The 16,945-nt window shown below is 36.1% G+C and overlaps 1 protein-coding gene across 1 annotated transcript in view; it reads left to right on the forward strand.

Annotated features, from left to right (window-relative positions):
• Positions 1 to 14,632, forward strand: part of OCA2 (OCA2 melanosomal transmembrane protein) — a 556,217-nt gene extending 541,585 nt beyond the window's left edge. The window contains exon 23 of the mRNA XM_027856659.1: positions 14,545 to 14,632. Coding sequence (XP_027712460.1) covers positions 14,545 to 14,632 — 88 coding nt within the window. The remainder of the gene's footprint in view (positions 1 to 14,544) is intronic.
• Positions 14,633 to 16,945: the final 2,313 nt, after the last annotated feature.

A 16,945-nucleotide genomic window follows, 5' to 3' on the forward strand; every position in this document is an offset into this window, starting at 1 on the left:
TGATAGTTCATTTTACTACCTTCCTTTGTCCCCAGATTTTGGTGATACTGGATTAACAAAAAAGATATGATAAAGTTGGTTATGTCATTCTACCATCCTCTATATTTTGCATCTCACAAAATTGCCTTACTCTGGATGGAGTTTGAAGGTTCCTCACCTGGTAAAGTCTGTGGTAAGAGCATAGATCTGCATATTTAGAACTTAGAAGGACCATAGAAGCCATTTAGTATACCTCTTTCATTTTATATGTGAAAAAACTGGGGCTCCGAGAGGATAAGTGACTTGCTTAAAATCAAACAGGCAGTAAGCACCAAAAGTGGAATTTGAACCCAGAATTAATTTTTTTTCTTACTGCACAACACCATCTTTCAGTTGCTGTAAGAGAAAGTATAACCATCAGCTCAAACTGAAAGAGCACGCCTTCTAGCAAATGCCTTAATGTAACCTGAAAAAATTTTGTACAGTGTAGAAATGAAGTACTGTTAATTCATATATATCTATATCTATATCTATATAGGTATATCTGTTCATTCACACTCCACAGGTTTATACATACACACACACACACACACACACACACACACACATATACATACACATACATACATATACACACACATACAATGTTTTCTTTGAAAAGGTACAAAAGGTATGAATCTCAAGTCTGCTTGAGAGATTTGCAAAGATTTCCTAATGCAAGCTTTCTACCTATAGGTAGGGAGCCTGGGACTCTCTGTCTTTGGAATTTGGCTGAAATGTAGTCTTGATATTACAAGTGGAACAAATCTGTTGATTCTGAACCCAAATTACATGCCATAGTTCTCTGATATGGACAGCTGTTCTCTTTGCAGTAGCATGAAATGTAATTTACTCAATTGACAAAATTCTAGTTGCTGTTGGAAAAGAAAGAGAAAATGTATTCCTTGGTATCCATCCTCCAAGATCTTAGCTCATGTCATTGGGCAAGGCATTGGATGGAAATACTTATAATGGAGTAATTCTTTGTATTGTATAAGGGGTCAGTGATACAAAAAAAGCTAAAGAACTGTTTTGAAAGGTTCTTTATCCTGCTTCCAAAAATCAACAAAACAATCAATCCATAAGCATTTACTAAGTGCTTTCTCAATGCCAGGTACTATGCTGGGTGCAGGGGACACAAGAGAAAAAAGAAAACAAAACAATTTCTGCCTTTGAGGAATTTGCATTTGAATGATCACTTTGGCAGCTATGTGGAGAATGGATTGGAGAGGGGAGATATTTGAGACAGAGAACCCAATTTGGAGGTTATTGCAATAGTTTGAGAGATACTCTTGCATTGGTCTTGCATAAATTAATTAATTTTCCTTTATTTTACATGCACTCATCCTGTAATCACATGATATTCCCAACAATAAGAGCTAGACTAGCACCTTAAATAGAAGAGGAAAGAGGTTTTCCCAAAACAGAGAAAGATAAAGAAATAGATTTGTCTCCATCTCTTCCCATCTCCCTTGCTAAAGATAGATTATCTATTCCATTAAATAAAAATATATGAAGAAAATGCATAATTATAATCTGATTTTCATTCTTGATTGAATGAAATAGTAATATCAGATATCAGAACTGCATTTCCAAATGTTTCTACCATTTTGCTTCAATATAGAGTATTCATTTCAGAACAACAAATATTTATTAACAATCTACTCAACAATCAATCATTATCTTCAAATTTCTTAAGGGCTGCCATGTGAACAAAGATTAGACCCTGCCTTCTTGGACTTCTAGGGCAGAAGTAGGACCAGTGTATGGAAACTGCAGGCAGGAAAACTCTCTGTTCATTGGTACTCTCCAAAAGTGAAATGGACTTTCTTGACCAGTAGTAAATTACTCACCCACAAAAGTCTTTAAGCAGAGGACAGATGATCATAGATAGAGGATATTAAAGAGTTGACGCATATTTCAAATAAGAGCAGTATTAGACACCTCTGAATGGTCCAACCTACTCTGAGAGTCTATTATTCTTTACCTAAACCTATGCCATTTCTCCTTTACTTTTACTGCCAGCAGGGCCAATCTTATATAGGTATAGAGAGTGTGTGAGAAAGTACCCTCCATAGTATTATTTGAAGTGAACTTCAAGAACTCTCCAAAATTTATCTTTTACTAGTCTGCTACAATATAAATTGACCTGGAGCTTCTAGTATCAGACTTATTACAATGGGTTAGATAGTAATGTAATCCTTCTAGAAGGCTGATATTAAAATATATCCTGTGATCTTGGTTAGAGGTTGGGGTAATGAAGGTAGGAATGAGTTATAACTGACTTTTTGTGGTGGCACTGGAGGTTTTCTTGGCAAAGATACCTGAGTGCTTTGTCATTTCCTTCTCCAGCTCATGTTATAGATGAGGAACTGAGGCAAGCACGGTTAAGTGACTTGCCCAGGGTCACATAGCTAAGTAAATATCTGAGACCAGATTTGAATTCAGGAAGATAAGTCTTCCTGATTTCAGGTCTGGCACTCTATGTACTATGACACTCAGCCATCCAAAGTTAAGGATGAGTCTTCTCTAATTTTTCTTTTTCTTTTTTGGCTAGGCAATGGGGTTAAGTGACTTGCCCAGGGTCACACAGCTAGTAAGTATTATGTGTCTGAGGCCGGATTTGAACTCAGATCCTCCTGAGGGCCGGTGCTCTATCCACTGCGCCACCTAGCTGCCCCTCCAATTTTTCTTTTTACTGGCACATTTTCATAACTTTAGTTCAGTAGATTAGTTGTCACCTTAGAAAAAGGCACAGAGAGCCTAGACCTGAGAGAATTTGATGTCAGATGGGTGAGTTTCAATAGGGTAGTGGGAATATATAAATAACAGTGAGGGCTAAAGTGCAGAAGAGTTGACCTGGCCAGGAATGACAGCACCTGGATAAGTGGAGAAGTGGACTGCTCTGGCAACACTGGCTTTGGAAAATCTAAATGTCTTTTAGCAAAGTATAAGTGTTTGGGAATAAGCATCACATACATAATTTATATCCCTGTGGAAACACAAGCTGTTTTTCATTCTGATCAGAAAAATACATTACCCTTTGGAAAAAGGCAACTGGGAAAATAGCTTTTTGATTAAGAACTATACTAATGGTGTTTTTATAAATCTTTTTTTTTTTTTGATAAAGGGGAGGAACTATACGAAAGAATAGTTTAAATATAAAGCCCCTAGAAGAGATTTCATTAGCAGAAATTTCTTTTTGGAAAACAAGTCTCTATGTAGTGCACTGTCTACATTTGCACCTTATTCCCATTTGCACAATCAGAAACAACATTTAGAAGGAGCTGAGTTTCAAAGAAATCTGTAAAACATTAGTTCCTTGGAAGATGGGTGTTAAACGTCAGCACATACATATTTTTAACTTAAATACTAAATGAAGACTGTCTGGGCATCCATCCTGACATTTTACATTTTTATTTGTGTTTTTGACATTCAAATGTTCTTGTCTTCTGCAACAACATGTAATTTAGAACCCAAAATGTATTGAAAATAATTCCAAAGAGAAAAGCCTAGTATGTTGTGATACTTTGATATTAGGTGACCTTTCTTTTCCTGAATCCATATCTGATCGCTGGTTGAATATTCTGCTTTTCTGAGCAGTTCTGGCAGCACAAGGCAGATTAATGTTTGTGAAATTGGAATTACAATGTAAAGTTTAGAGCACAATGTCCTTGTTCAAATAAGCATCGCTTTAGCTGACTGCAAGGTGTGTGTGGCATGTAGAGGTTTTTTTGTTTTTTTTTTTTTGGCTAGGCAATGGGGTTAAGTGACTTGCCCAGGGTCACACAGCTAGTAAGTGTTATGTGTCTGAGGCCGGATTTGACCTCAGGTTCTCCTGAATCCAGGGTCGGTGCTCTATCCACTGCACCACTTAGCTGCCCCCATGTAGCGGTTTCAAGGACAAGCCAGCATTCTAATTTGAGAAACCATTAGAAGAAGTCGTAGCAAGGAAATTCCCCTTGATGGCATTTGGCTTCTTTTCTTGACACTATTCATCAAGTGCATGGATGCGTGACTATTATTGACAAGATTGCTATCGGATCTTCAATAGGCCAACTAATCATTTGGCTTTGCTACTGGCACCATTGAGGTCTTCTCCAAATCTTTCTCTCCATGATAATGTAGTTGGAAGTCTTTCACTAGCTTTCAATTCTTTGTATCCAAAAGGCAAAACCACTGCTATTGAGTTAGCAGTACATGCTCCACTGCTCATATCATATGCTGTTTTTCTCCAGAATGAACTGCCTCCTATGAATATCTCCCTATGAAAATTTTATCCAGGGTCAATCTTCCTAAGTCACATGACAGACAATATATCCATAAAAATGCCTTTATCTAATTGGTGTATTTCATATTCTTTTATATCATCTTTGGTGTCTGTGGGTTTTAAGCTGATATGAGTGAGAGAATAATACAGTTAGCATTTATATGGTACGTTAAAGTTCGCACAATTCTTTGAATATGTTCTTATTTCACCCATACAACAACCCTATGAAGTAGCTGTTCATATTATCCCCATTTTACAGATTAGGAAACTGAAGCTGAAAGAAGTAGAAGTTAAGTGATGGAGTCACACATCTCCTAAATGTCTGCTGTACTGTACATCTCCTAGTTAAGGACCAATTTCTTTGGTTAAGTTCAGAGAGGCCAATCATTATGTAACAAATTGATACGGTCACAGTAGTGAGTAGAAAACTTTCTTCTGAGGTGAGGACAGCTGACAACTGACTTCCATCCATGAAGTTCCCTCACTGGTGAATTCATGGGCCCTCTTTTTTTTTTTTCTGAAATGCTGAAATAATATTATTCCCTCAACTGTAATCTCTACCAGTTTGTGACCAGTGTAGTTAACCAACAATGACAGCTAGAATTTCTAAAATGTACTTTATCTCCTATGATCGCCTTGCTCTTTAATTGGATAATTCTTATGATTTCATTGGTATTGGAAACTCCACCTACCAAACATGAAAAGCTCTACAATTTACTATCTTAGAGTATTAGCTGGGACACTGGGAAGTCTGTCCAAGGTACTATGAGCAGTATGTGTCAGACACAGGACTTTATGAGGCGAGATCTCTATCCATCATGCCACTGTAGTCTCTCATCGCCTTAGATACAGTCAATTGGCACCCAGAGGCATCTCAGTCTGAAAGGGTAAACTGCCAGGCTACTAAACACAACCAGGATTAACACCCTGTTGTGATTAGTATTGGTGATTGGCAATTCATTTAAAATTCACCAAATTGTAGAATCTTTTAATAAGCTTCCTGGATATTTTTCAAGATAATCTCTTTTGATATTCAGAGAGTGTGGCAGAAAATACCCAACCAGGTCCATGTTTTAGGCTGTATTATCCATGTATTTCAAGAGTCCCATGGTCTCTCTCAGGGATGCCTTCAGCAAAACCACTTAGAATGCTAATCCTCTGTTAAGTTGTTTGACTCCTTGAGCCTGCTTTGATGAAAAGGATTCCCGCTGTGCAAGTACAGTGGGTACATTACGCCATTAGCTGCTCTTTTTTCATAACCTATACTTGTGATTTGAACTTGTACAAGTTGTGCTGGTATTATTTTTATAATTCATATAGTAGCCAAGCAGAACTGTAACTTTGGGGCCTCGTTCAGCTGACATACAGTACTATCATGTTGGGCTTGTATGCACATTAACATTTTACTAATGGCAGGAAATGACAGAAAGCTTTTTAAATTTATTTTTTTGTTTGGTTGATTTTTTTAGGGGGTGGGGAAGTTGTTTTAAATTGGCTGATGTATGACGAGTAATCTTTTATCTTGGCAGTAAATAGGAATAGCAATTGTTTCCCACCACCAACACTGACTCAATCCACAAGGATTTATTAAGTGCACAGGATAAGCCAAAACATGATTTTTCACATTTTAATGGGGAAGACAACATGAAAAAAAGGAACATAAAAGCTATCTATATAGATACATACATATACATACACACATGCATCTCTATATACATATATACACATATGCATGTGTATGCATATGTATATGAAGGCAATCTCCTCTGAGGGAAGGCTCTAACAGGGAGTAAATGGGGTGAGGGAGTTGAAGACCAGGAAAGAATTCTTACTTAAAGTGGGATTTGAGTGGAATCTTGAAGGAAGAAAGCCAGGGTAGTCTAAAATCAAAGCTGTGGAAGGCAATCATTCCAGGAATGGAGAACAGTCAGTGAAAAGGTTGTGTGTGTGGTTTGTTCTTCATTCTCAAAGAGGACTAGGACATCAGGGAGATGACGACATGACTGGCAATTGACTTTGATTTGAGTGAGGGAGGGCTGTGCAAAGTCACCAGCCTCACTTTCTCCTTCAGAGCCATTTGAGTCCAGTATGGAATACAGAGATGGAGTATCATGTGCAAGGAACAGTAAGAAGTCCAGTTAAATTTAAGAACATTGGAAATGTGGGAAGGGTCCAGGTTGTGAAGGGCTTTAAATGCCAAACAGAGGCTTCTATAGATAATGGGGAGCCACTGGGGTTTATTGAATTGGAGATGACATAGGGAAAATCACTTTAGCAGCTAAGTGGAGGATGGATGGGAATAGGAAGAGATTTGAGGCAGTAAGACTAACAAAAGTAGTCTAGACATGAAGTGATGAGGGCTTGCATCAGTGTGATGTCTGGGTGACAAGGAGGATGGTGGTGCCTTAAGAGCAATAGGACTATGACACAAAAATGGTCTTGATACTTCAACTGAGGAGAGTCAAAACAGAAAAAGTAAACTACTCATCACACTATAGGCAACACAACTGTGCCAGCCAACCCAAACTCAGTACCTTCTCTCTTTTTCTAGGTTGGGGAAAGTTGCAGCGCTCAGGCCATGTTCTGTGCTGCAAAAGATCTCTGAAGGAGAGTAGAGGAGCAGAGGGAAAGGGACAGGACATATGCCTGGACCTGAATAGAACTGAACCCCACACCTTGATCTTTCTACTCCTCCCAAAGCTTTAGAGATCCAAACTCTAAATGACAGAAATCAACCCAAGCTGCAATTGCAGGACTATTAACTTCCAGTCCAACGAACTGAGGAAAAGAAGGAATGGGACAGGACACTATGTATGGGGACTTACAGCATTCCATTAAGTCAGAGGGAAAGAGCCTAGAATCCAGGTGAGGCCAGTTAGGGCCCCCAAAAGTCATTTGGTGCACAGACCTAGGCAGTAGAACCATGAATTGTCCAGCATAACAGGAGGATGAGTCCCTTTGAGATCTAGCCCCCAGATCTAAACACCAGAGGGGAAGGAGTAAAAAAGTGAGCAATAGGGGAAAATAAAGGAGAAAAAAGACTGGCATTGCCAAAGATCTCAGGAGAAAGAAAACTCAACTATATATTAACATAATAGAAAAAAAGATTAATGGAATATGAATTTTTAAATGAAAAAGACAATAAGTAAATCTAAAATAAGCACAAATGAGGAGATTAAAAACTAGAGAAGTAATAGATAAATGGGAAACAAAAAATAGACAAGCTAAATTCTGGTTCTTTCAAAACAGTAATAAAATTGACAAACTTTTTAGTTCATCTTGAGCAAGGCGAAATGACAAAAACAGAAGAAAAATATACAGAATATATTATACAGTTCTATGCTAATAAATCTGAGAACACAAAAGAAATAAAGGAATACCTTCATAAATATAAAATTCTCAAACTATCAGAAGACCAGATAGAGATATTAACTCAATCTCAAATAAGGAAACAGATCTAGTGGTAAAAGAACTAACAAAGTGGGGATGGGTGGGTAGAACTCCTAGTCCTGATGGATTTACAGAATTCTATCAAACCCTTAAACAATGAGTACCCACACTTCACAAATTAGTCTCGGAAATTGAGAAAGAAACCATCCTACTCTAATCTTTTTTTGAGATAAATATAAAGTCCCAATACCTATTTCAGGAAAAGATAATACACAGAAAGAAAACTATAGGCTAACGTCATTAAACAAAATCCTTCAAACAGACTACAGAGATTTATCCAAGAAGCCATTTGTTATGACCAAGTGATATTTATACCAGAGATACAAGGACATCTGGAAAATTATCAATATAATTAATCATGTGAAAAACAAATCACATTATTATCTCAATAGAATCACAAAAAGTCTTTGAGTACAGCACTTGTTTATGCTAAAAACTCTACAAAGTGTAGGCGTAGAGGGACCTCTTTTTTTTAATACTGTAAAAAGCATCTATCTAAAACTAAAAGCAAGAAGTCTAAAAACAAAAGCAAGCACCATATGCAAGGAGAATACACTAGAACATTTTATAATAAATATGGGAGGAAAGCAAGTATGCCCATTCTCCCCACTATTATTTAATATAATTCTGGAAATACTAGCAACAGCAATGAGACAAGGAAGAGATACCAAAAGCATCAAGGTAAGTAAAGAGGAGATAGAGCTATCCCTCTTTACTGATGATATGGTGGTACACTTGGAAATTCCTAGGGAATTGGCAAAGATGCTAATTGAACAATAGCTTCAGCAAATTTCCAGGCCACCGAATAAACCTTGAAAAATCAATAACATTTCTGATAATAATAATAAAACCTAACAAGTAAAAACAGAAAGGGAAATTCCATTCCAAATAACTACAAAATACATAAATTACCTGGTAAATAAAAATAATCTACCAAAACACAGAGAAAACTTGGATTGATTCAAATTTCAAAGTGTTCCTTTAGCTGGAGGAATATTCATTACACATGGTAGAGCATATCAATATAATAAAAATGACAAAGAAAAATTAACTTACACTTTTAATGCTATGCCAAATTAACAAGGGGATACTTTCTAGATCTTGATAAAAATAATAGCAAAATTCATGTGGAAAAACAAAATATATAGAATACCAAGGGAAATAATGAAAAGAAGTAGGGATGAAGAGGGGAATAGTACTTCCAGACCTCAGATTAAATGATAAAGCAGTAGTTAAAACTATCTGGTATTGGTTAAAAAATGGAGAGATAAATCAGTGGAATGAACTGGACAAAGAAGAATCAGAAAAAATGGAACTCAATAACCTACTTAATAAAATGGAGAATCAATTACCTTGGTGGGGGGAAAAACCCTTATTTAGTAAAAAAACAAAAAACAAAAAAAACATTGCTGAGAAAACTGGAAAGCATTCTGGCAGAAATTAAGCTTAGGCTAATATCTTATATTATATTCCACAATACACTCTAAATGGGTACACAACTTTAGTATTAAAACTCATACTATAAGAAAATTAGAAGAGAAACATTTCACATACTTCTTATAATGGGTAGGAGATGTATTCTTAACCAAACAAGAGACAGAGGCAATTACAAAAGATAAAACAGATAGCTTTAATTATATGAAATTGAAAAGCTTCTGCACAGACAAAATTAATGCACCTAGGAAAAAATCTTTGTATCTAATTTCTCTGATAGGACTTGGCATCAATAAAAAAAAAATACTCAATTGTGTAAATGACTAGACTGTACTCACTGATACAGAAAAGTAAACTAAATTTTTACATTTTTTAAAGAATGCAAGTTTTTTCTATAGAGGTGTGCCAGCATACATTTAACAACTGGTTCTTCAAAATAAAATGCACTTATGGCACACTTTTAACTTAAATCTGTAGTATTTCTATTTTCTTTATCACTTTCTTAAGTTCAGACAACAAGGCAAACAGCCTTCATTAAATCCTCTCATTTTATAGATGACAAACTGAAAATGAGGGGAAGGGGAGGCAATTTGCTCAAAGTCAGACAAGTAGCAGTTTCCATTTGATGTTTTAGAGGAAGAGATATCACCATTCTGTTGCTATTGTTAGTGGTAATTGTTGTTTTGGATGTGTGTGTTTAAACTCCCTCTTTGTATCTATAGCCTCTGGTTTAACTGGGCAAAAAGCTCTCATGTCAGTCAACTCACATTCCCCCTTCAAGAGCATTATTTGTTGTTACAAGGACATCTCCAAATAACAATTAGGTAAAATTTTCATCAAATGTAATGTTTAATGTCAATAAATTTACCTCGTCTTTGGGGTTCTGTACCTCCTTTGATCTGATAAATGTAGTGACAATGACCATCAGCAACAGAGAACATTTTTAATTTTAATAGACTGAATGGTAGCGAGCAGGTAGAGATTGCTCTGATTTACTTTATTTTCAACATTTTGTCATGAACTTCTACACGTCATAACTGAGGATCTTAATTAAAACCAATATGGAATGGGGCCACCAATCAAATGATATTGTCCTTAGCTTTTAGAAAGCTGAACCCAGGAAATCCCTGGTTTTCATTGTGGGGTTTTCACGTATTGAGAAGACTAAACTGGGCAACAACTCCTAGGTCATTCATTCATAATGTGGCCAATAGCTACCAGGGGCTGATGAACATACACAAATACATACCACTGATAGCCTTCCAACGATGTCAACTCCCATCAAAGCCTTTTGGAAATGATCTTAGAAATCCTAATGCCCAGCCCTCTAATTTTTACAGATTAGGAAAATGAGACCCAGAAACATGAAGAAATTATTTGTCCAAGGTTTTGTAACTAGTATGTTGACAGAGCCAAGATGTAAACCATTTCTCTGGCTCCAAATCCATCCCTTACCATACTTCCTCTGTTTAAATTAAGACAGTACATTTGTTTCAGGCAAAGATTAGATTGGACTTGAGGTCAAATGCTTCATGTAGGTATACACACAAGTAGTTATTGTGCCGAGTTACAAAGGACCTACCTGTCAAGGAGCAGCACAAGAATACACAGTAAGCATAGTTTCTCCTGGTCTTCCTATTCTTCTGTGAAGACTGGTGACCACAGTTGGTGGTGGCTTGAAGGGACCTATGCAGTGGTTTACTAGCACATATTTAACAATCAACTTTCCAAAAACAAATGTATACAAGACACCCTTTATGTTTAACCTGCATTATTAATCAACATTTTCTCATTCATTTTCTTAAGTTTGGACAATCTGCAAAACAGTAAACTAAGCCCTGATTTGTAATGTTTGCCAGTTTGTGAGATGTAAATGCTCACAATGAAAATTTAATAATAATTTCTGGATAGTCAGTTTGAGCTGACTCCAGCATACCCCTGGAACTAGGAATTCATCAGGTACAAGAAGCTAATAAGCCATCTATAGGGTGACCCATATATACTTCTTAAAAGGCCCCAGTTGCTCCTTATATCATTTCATTTGGGAGATTCCTTATTGGCTTAAGCTAGCTAATCTTGGTGGTATTATTGTTCAGTTATTCAGTTGTGTCTGACTCTTCATGACCCTGTGGACCACAGCACACCAATACAGTTCAGGGAGTTTTCTTGACAAAGATATTGGAGTGGATTGTCATTTCCTTTTCCAGTGGATTAAGGCAAACAGAGTAACTTGCCCAGGGTCACACAGCTAGTGAGTGTCTGAAGCTGGATTTGAACTCAGGTCTTCTTGACTCCAGGCCCAGTGCTCTATCTGCTGAGCCATCCAGCTGCCTCTTGACCCCTTCATACCCTAACTCAATTGCTGGCCTACCACAAATCCCAAAAGATCCAAGGAAGTATTTTGGAGACAAATACATAAAGTGTTTTACACAGTTGTGGTAAACATAAGAATCTTGTATCATTGAGAAATTATTTGAAACAAACATTTAAATAATTGTAGGAAAAGATTAGGAAAATAATTATTTAAAAGCTCTATCAATATCTATACACATGCCCCAGCAGAATGTAAGTGTCTTGAGAGTAAAGTCTTTATGATGGTGCAGGACATAGTAGGTACTTAATAAATGTTTTTGAATTAAATTGGGGATACAAGGTTATCAAATACTTATTTTTGTGAGATGTTATAATGGAAGATAATTCTACTGACTTTGATCTTTCATAACATATTCCTTGGTGCTTCATGTAAAATACTAGATTAGTGAAACCTTTGATCGAAATGCCCAGTGTTCAATAAATCATTGCGTACTATTTGTAGCATAGCATGGCAGAGTTTTTGCTTGTTTTAGCTTTGATCAAGTGACAGTACTTTGCTTTTATATTTTTGCCTCTTGAGGCAGCAAGGTGATGCTGTGGATAGAGTGCTGGACCTAGAGTCAGGAAAATCAGAGTTCAATTCCAATCTCAGACATAAGACCCTGAACAAGTTTCTTAACCTCTGTCTGCCTTAGTTTCCTCATCTGTAAAATGGGGATAATAATATCTACCTTCCACAGTTGTTGTGCTTAAAATACTATATAAATGCTATCTATTAATATCTCAAGGATCTCAAGTAATAATAAATTTCGTTTGGATCATGAATGCTCTCTCAGACTGGCTTTAGAGGTCTCCCCAAAGGAAAGACTGGCATTTCTCATGGTGAAAGTGAGAAGACGACCTCTCCACCTCCCCCCAATGTTTTAAATAAAAATTTTGTCTGTGAGCATTTGAATTTAAATTTGCACCACAAGTTCAGAGAATAGTTCTTGTTTTGGCATAATGTCTTGGCTGCCAAGATCTATAGATCTCAAGCAGAATGAGACTCAATAGCTCTTTAATCATGGTGACTCATTCTACACAGTTCCATAACTACCAAATGGCTGTGTGGTTACAGAAAAGACAGTAATGATACTATGGTACTTGAGAATGACCTTGAGGTTAAACAAGAGACTCAGAAAATGATGCTGCCTCAAATGAGGGGAACAGAAATGACATTTTTGCAACTGCATCCTGGCATTGTTATTGTCATTATTATCATTATCATTATTATAATTTTCATTATTTTTCCTATTGCTCTTATTACAAACAGGTTGACCAATCTCAAAATATTGATTTGGTATTTTTAATTATACTCAAACAAGCTGTAAAAATCAGAAATTGTGCTCAAGATCAACAGGGTGACTCTGACCACTTTTCTTGGAATTACCAAGTCAGGTCCAGAATCCAAGAAGCTGCTACACAGCTATTGCTGTTTCCCAGTTTAATTATAGCATTGTGTGAAAAGACTCACTGCAGCTTTTGTGAACAGCTACTCCTAAACACTACGGATAGGGAAGAAGGCATATAATCATCACCATCATCATCATTATTATTTCCCATTAGACATTTGCAGCTGAATATATTTTTAAAAGAGCCATTTGAAAGGAAAAATTGTAACCCTTGCTGCGTTTTCCCTCAGAAATGATGCTATACCAAATAGCAAACTCACAGCTAAAGATGACAAATTCAATGTGATTTTGTTTGCATTTCTAAGTCAAGAGAAGAACTAGTAAAGACCCAGGATCATTTGAAAATAGCCTGTTGGGTAGGTAGAGGTATAAAGAAAGGCAGGAGGAGGGGACCCCTTTTGAAAAGTTTTACTTATGGACCCTGGAATTGCATTTTGTGTCTGTGATTCAAGGATTTACCCTTGTTTTGAGTATTCTCTTGTTTGCCCAGCTATGTTGACCTCAGGTTCGGTAGCTCTTTACTCACTGTGATTCTTTCTAAGCTATTGTTGGGCTATGGCTATCACCAAATCACATGGAAAATCAGAGATGGAACACACTTTAGAAGTTAGCTTCTCTATCCTTCTCATTTACAATTGTAGAAACTGAGGCCCAGAGAGAAGTGACTTGCCCAAGGTCCTATATCTAGTAAACAGAAGAAAGAGAACTTGAAACTAAGTTTGATTCTAAGTCCAAAAGAAGAAAATACTGCCTCCTGCTCCTACCACCACTCCCAAACAAGCCTGCCAATTTATTTAAGTTAGGGGTACTTTTATTCCTTTACCTTAATGCTTTTAAAAAACCCACTTATTACAGGGCTTGTCACTCAAATGGTATAAAAATAGTTGATTTGGGTAAAATGATGGTCAACCAGTCTTTTGGGTCAAGATGACTTTTCATTAGACAATATAGTTAGGACCACAAGCAATACTTTTTAATTGCTTATCCCATTATAGGTTATAGCAGCATGAGTCTATCCTAATCCACTCTGACTAGTTCTAGAACTGTGAAAAAAAAGTTCAAATCATTCTTAGATATTATACCTCTCAATTAGATATTTCATCCCCAAATAATACCTTCACTTGACTCTATCATTGCTTGCCATGGTGCGAATATAGATAAAATAAACATCAATTCAGTGATTTCATAATCATGGTTTCCATTTCTTTCAAAATAATTGGACTACTGTTTTATTCTACCAAATCCGCAACATCCTGGTTGGTCATTTGTGAACCCTTATGACCCAGTGTATTATTCAAATACTTTATGTGCTTTTTTTGTTATTCTTGATATGAGTTATCCAAAATTCCTCTTAGGCATCATGGAAATTTGGATAAGTAGGCATTTTTTATTTTTATTTTTATTTTCATAATAACCTATTTTGAGTATATAGATAATCCTATAGTTCTCTCCCTATGTAGTAACTAAAATAAGAAAAACTTTGGATTATGCAAGTCATGTCTAACATTAACTGAAGAAAGGAAAAGCTATTTTGCCCATTTAAAGTTGGACTTATGTGAGTCACATTCTTATAGATCTTTCTTAATCGTTTTTTTTTTTAAATTTCAGATTGGGCTTCCCTATGATGCTTGTCTCTTGCACAATTGGGATGTGTTATCTGCTTGTCGCGCATGTTGTACTTGGCTGGAATTCCTAAGTCATTTGTCTTTTGAAGACCAGTAGGAATCTGATCAACTGACCAACATCAATTATATGACCATGCTGAGAAAACTATTTGGAGAAAAAAAAGGGACTTTACAGAGATACATAATGAGTCCATACAATGACTGGCAGGTTCCATGGTGCTTTTGATGTCTTTCTATTCTGTAACCCTTTAGGCAAAGTTTGAGTGTAAACAATTGATGGCCAAATAGCACCTGGTTTTGTTTTTGTGCAAATACATGAAGTGAATTGACTTGTATTTTTTCAGAGCCAACACTGCAAGGGAATATGTATATGCCTTAAATCATGTTTCTGAGATCTATGCTTAAAGCCATGAACAGAAAAACAAAAACAAAAACAAAATTCAAATTGCTTACCTTTACTTTGTCAAGTATTTGCTCTTGAAGTCTTGTTTGTCCTTATGTATTCACCTTTTCATTTTAAAATATCTAATATTCAAAGTATATACTATAATGGTAAGTTTTCTTTCCTAAGAAGAGACATAAAAGTTAGAGAGTAATGTTATGTATGTTGCACAAATAAATGATTCCCCTTTCCCAAAAAGACATGCTGGGGTTGATTTCTTAGTTCTTGACTAGTTGGTGCATTAGATGATGACAATTTATGCTTTACTTGTCCCTATTTTTTTTGTTTTGTTTTTCTTTCTGGAGGAAATTTTAAGTTAACTGATTATTTTCCTGGAAGCTGAAAGACTGGAGACTATGTCTTGCAGGTCATAATCATGTTCTTTTTTTAAAAATAATTTACATGTTTTAATAAACCAAAGTAATGATTTTCACGAGAATTTGGTGTTTTGTTTGCTTGATAAAATAAATGATGAGCTGGGTCAATATCCTCAACTTTGAACTTCTTATCTCAGCCTGCAGTAAGATAATAATCAGTGTCTATTGTCTACCTGGTGTGCAGAAAGCCTGGACTGGGTACTGGAATCCTTGTTAAGAGGAGGCAGAAGTCTTTTTTGTCCATTACAAAGAGAAACTATCATTTGTTTTTCTTTAGTTGTTCCATAATTAGACCTAACATCAGTTTCTTCCTTTATTTTTCAGTCAATTACAAATAATGCTTTAAAATAAAGGGGGGGAAAGCTTATCTTTCATTACACTTACAAGCCATACATAATATTGACTCCTACAATTCTAAATGTCCCTTGAGCACTAAGAATTGAAAAGCAGGAGACTGTAAATATCTTCCTGATAATCCCAGGTGAGGGTGACCTTTCCAGACCTTGTAATCTTCACTTGTAAAATAAAATCTATGATACTATCTTTGTAAAATAGCATCTACTCAGTTTCTGGAGAGTAAAATAATTATCAAAGCCTTTTGTGTAACATTTGCCAAAACACCTCTGGAGAATATTATGCTTAACTTTGGTTAATGCATCATGGCAGTAGGAGTATCCACTTTGGTCAAATCCTTTTGTGGAAACATTTCTTTAGTTTTATAAAGAAACAAATATAGTGCTGTATCCCAAAGAGATCATAAAAATGGGAAAAGGACCCACACGTACAAAAGTATTTATAGCAGCTCTTTTTATGGTGGCAAAGAATTGGAAATTGAGGGAATGCCCATCAATTGGGGAAATAGCTGAACAAGTTGTGGTATATGAATGTAATGGAATACTATTGTGCTATAAGAAATGATGAGCTTCAGAAAAACCTGGAAAGACTTGTATGGACTGATACTGAGTGAAGTGAGCAGAACCAGGAGAACAATGTACACAGTAACAGCCATGTTGTGTGATGACCAGCGTTGAAAGACTTAGCCCTTCTGAGTAAAGCAAGGATCTAAGACATCTCCAAAGGTCTCATGATGGAAAATGCTATCCACATCCAAAGAAAGAACTATGGAGTTTGAAAGCAGATGGAAGAAGTCTATTTGCTATTTTTTTCTTCTATTTTCTCTTTCTGGTTCCTCCTATTGGTTCTAATTCTTCCTTACAACATGACTAATGTGAAAATATATTTAATAGGAATGTATATGTATAGCCTACATCAGATTGTGTGCTGTCTTGGGGAGGGAGGTGGGAAAGGAGGGGGAGAAAAATTAAAAACTCAAAAAGATTATAAAAGTGATTGTTGATAAATTAAAATAAATTAATTTTAAAAAAAGAAAGAGATATAGTTTCTATGATCTATTATCTCAGCCAGGTTGTTTAATAACTTTATGGACTTGAACAAGATTTTAAGGATGAGAAGGGCATTCCAAGTGGGAGGGATAGTATGCAAATAGGTACCAGGAAGTCATACACATGAAAGGTGTAGAGAAATGTGACAATAACATCTCATAT

Source organism: Vombatus ursinus, unplaced genomic scaffold, assembly GCF_900497805.2.
Source record: "Vombatus ursinus unplaced genomic scaffold, bare-nosed wombat genome assembly UNPS02011591.1, whole genome shotgun sequence".
In the NCBI taxonomy this organism is placed as follows: domain Eukaryota; kingdom Metazoa; phylum Chordata; class Mammalia; order Diprotodontia; family Vombatidae; genus Vombatus; species Vombatus ursinus.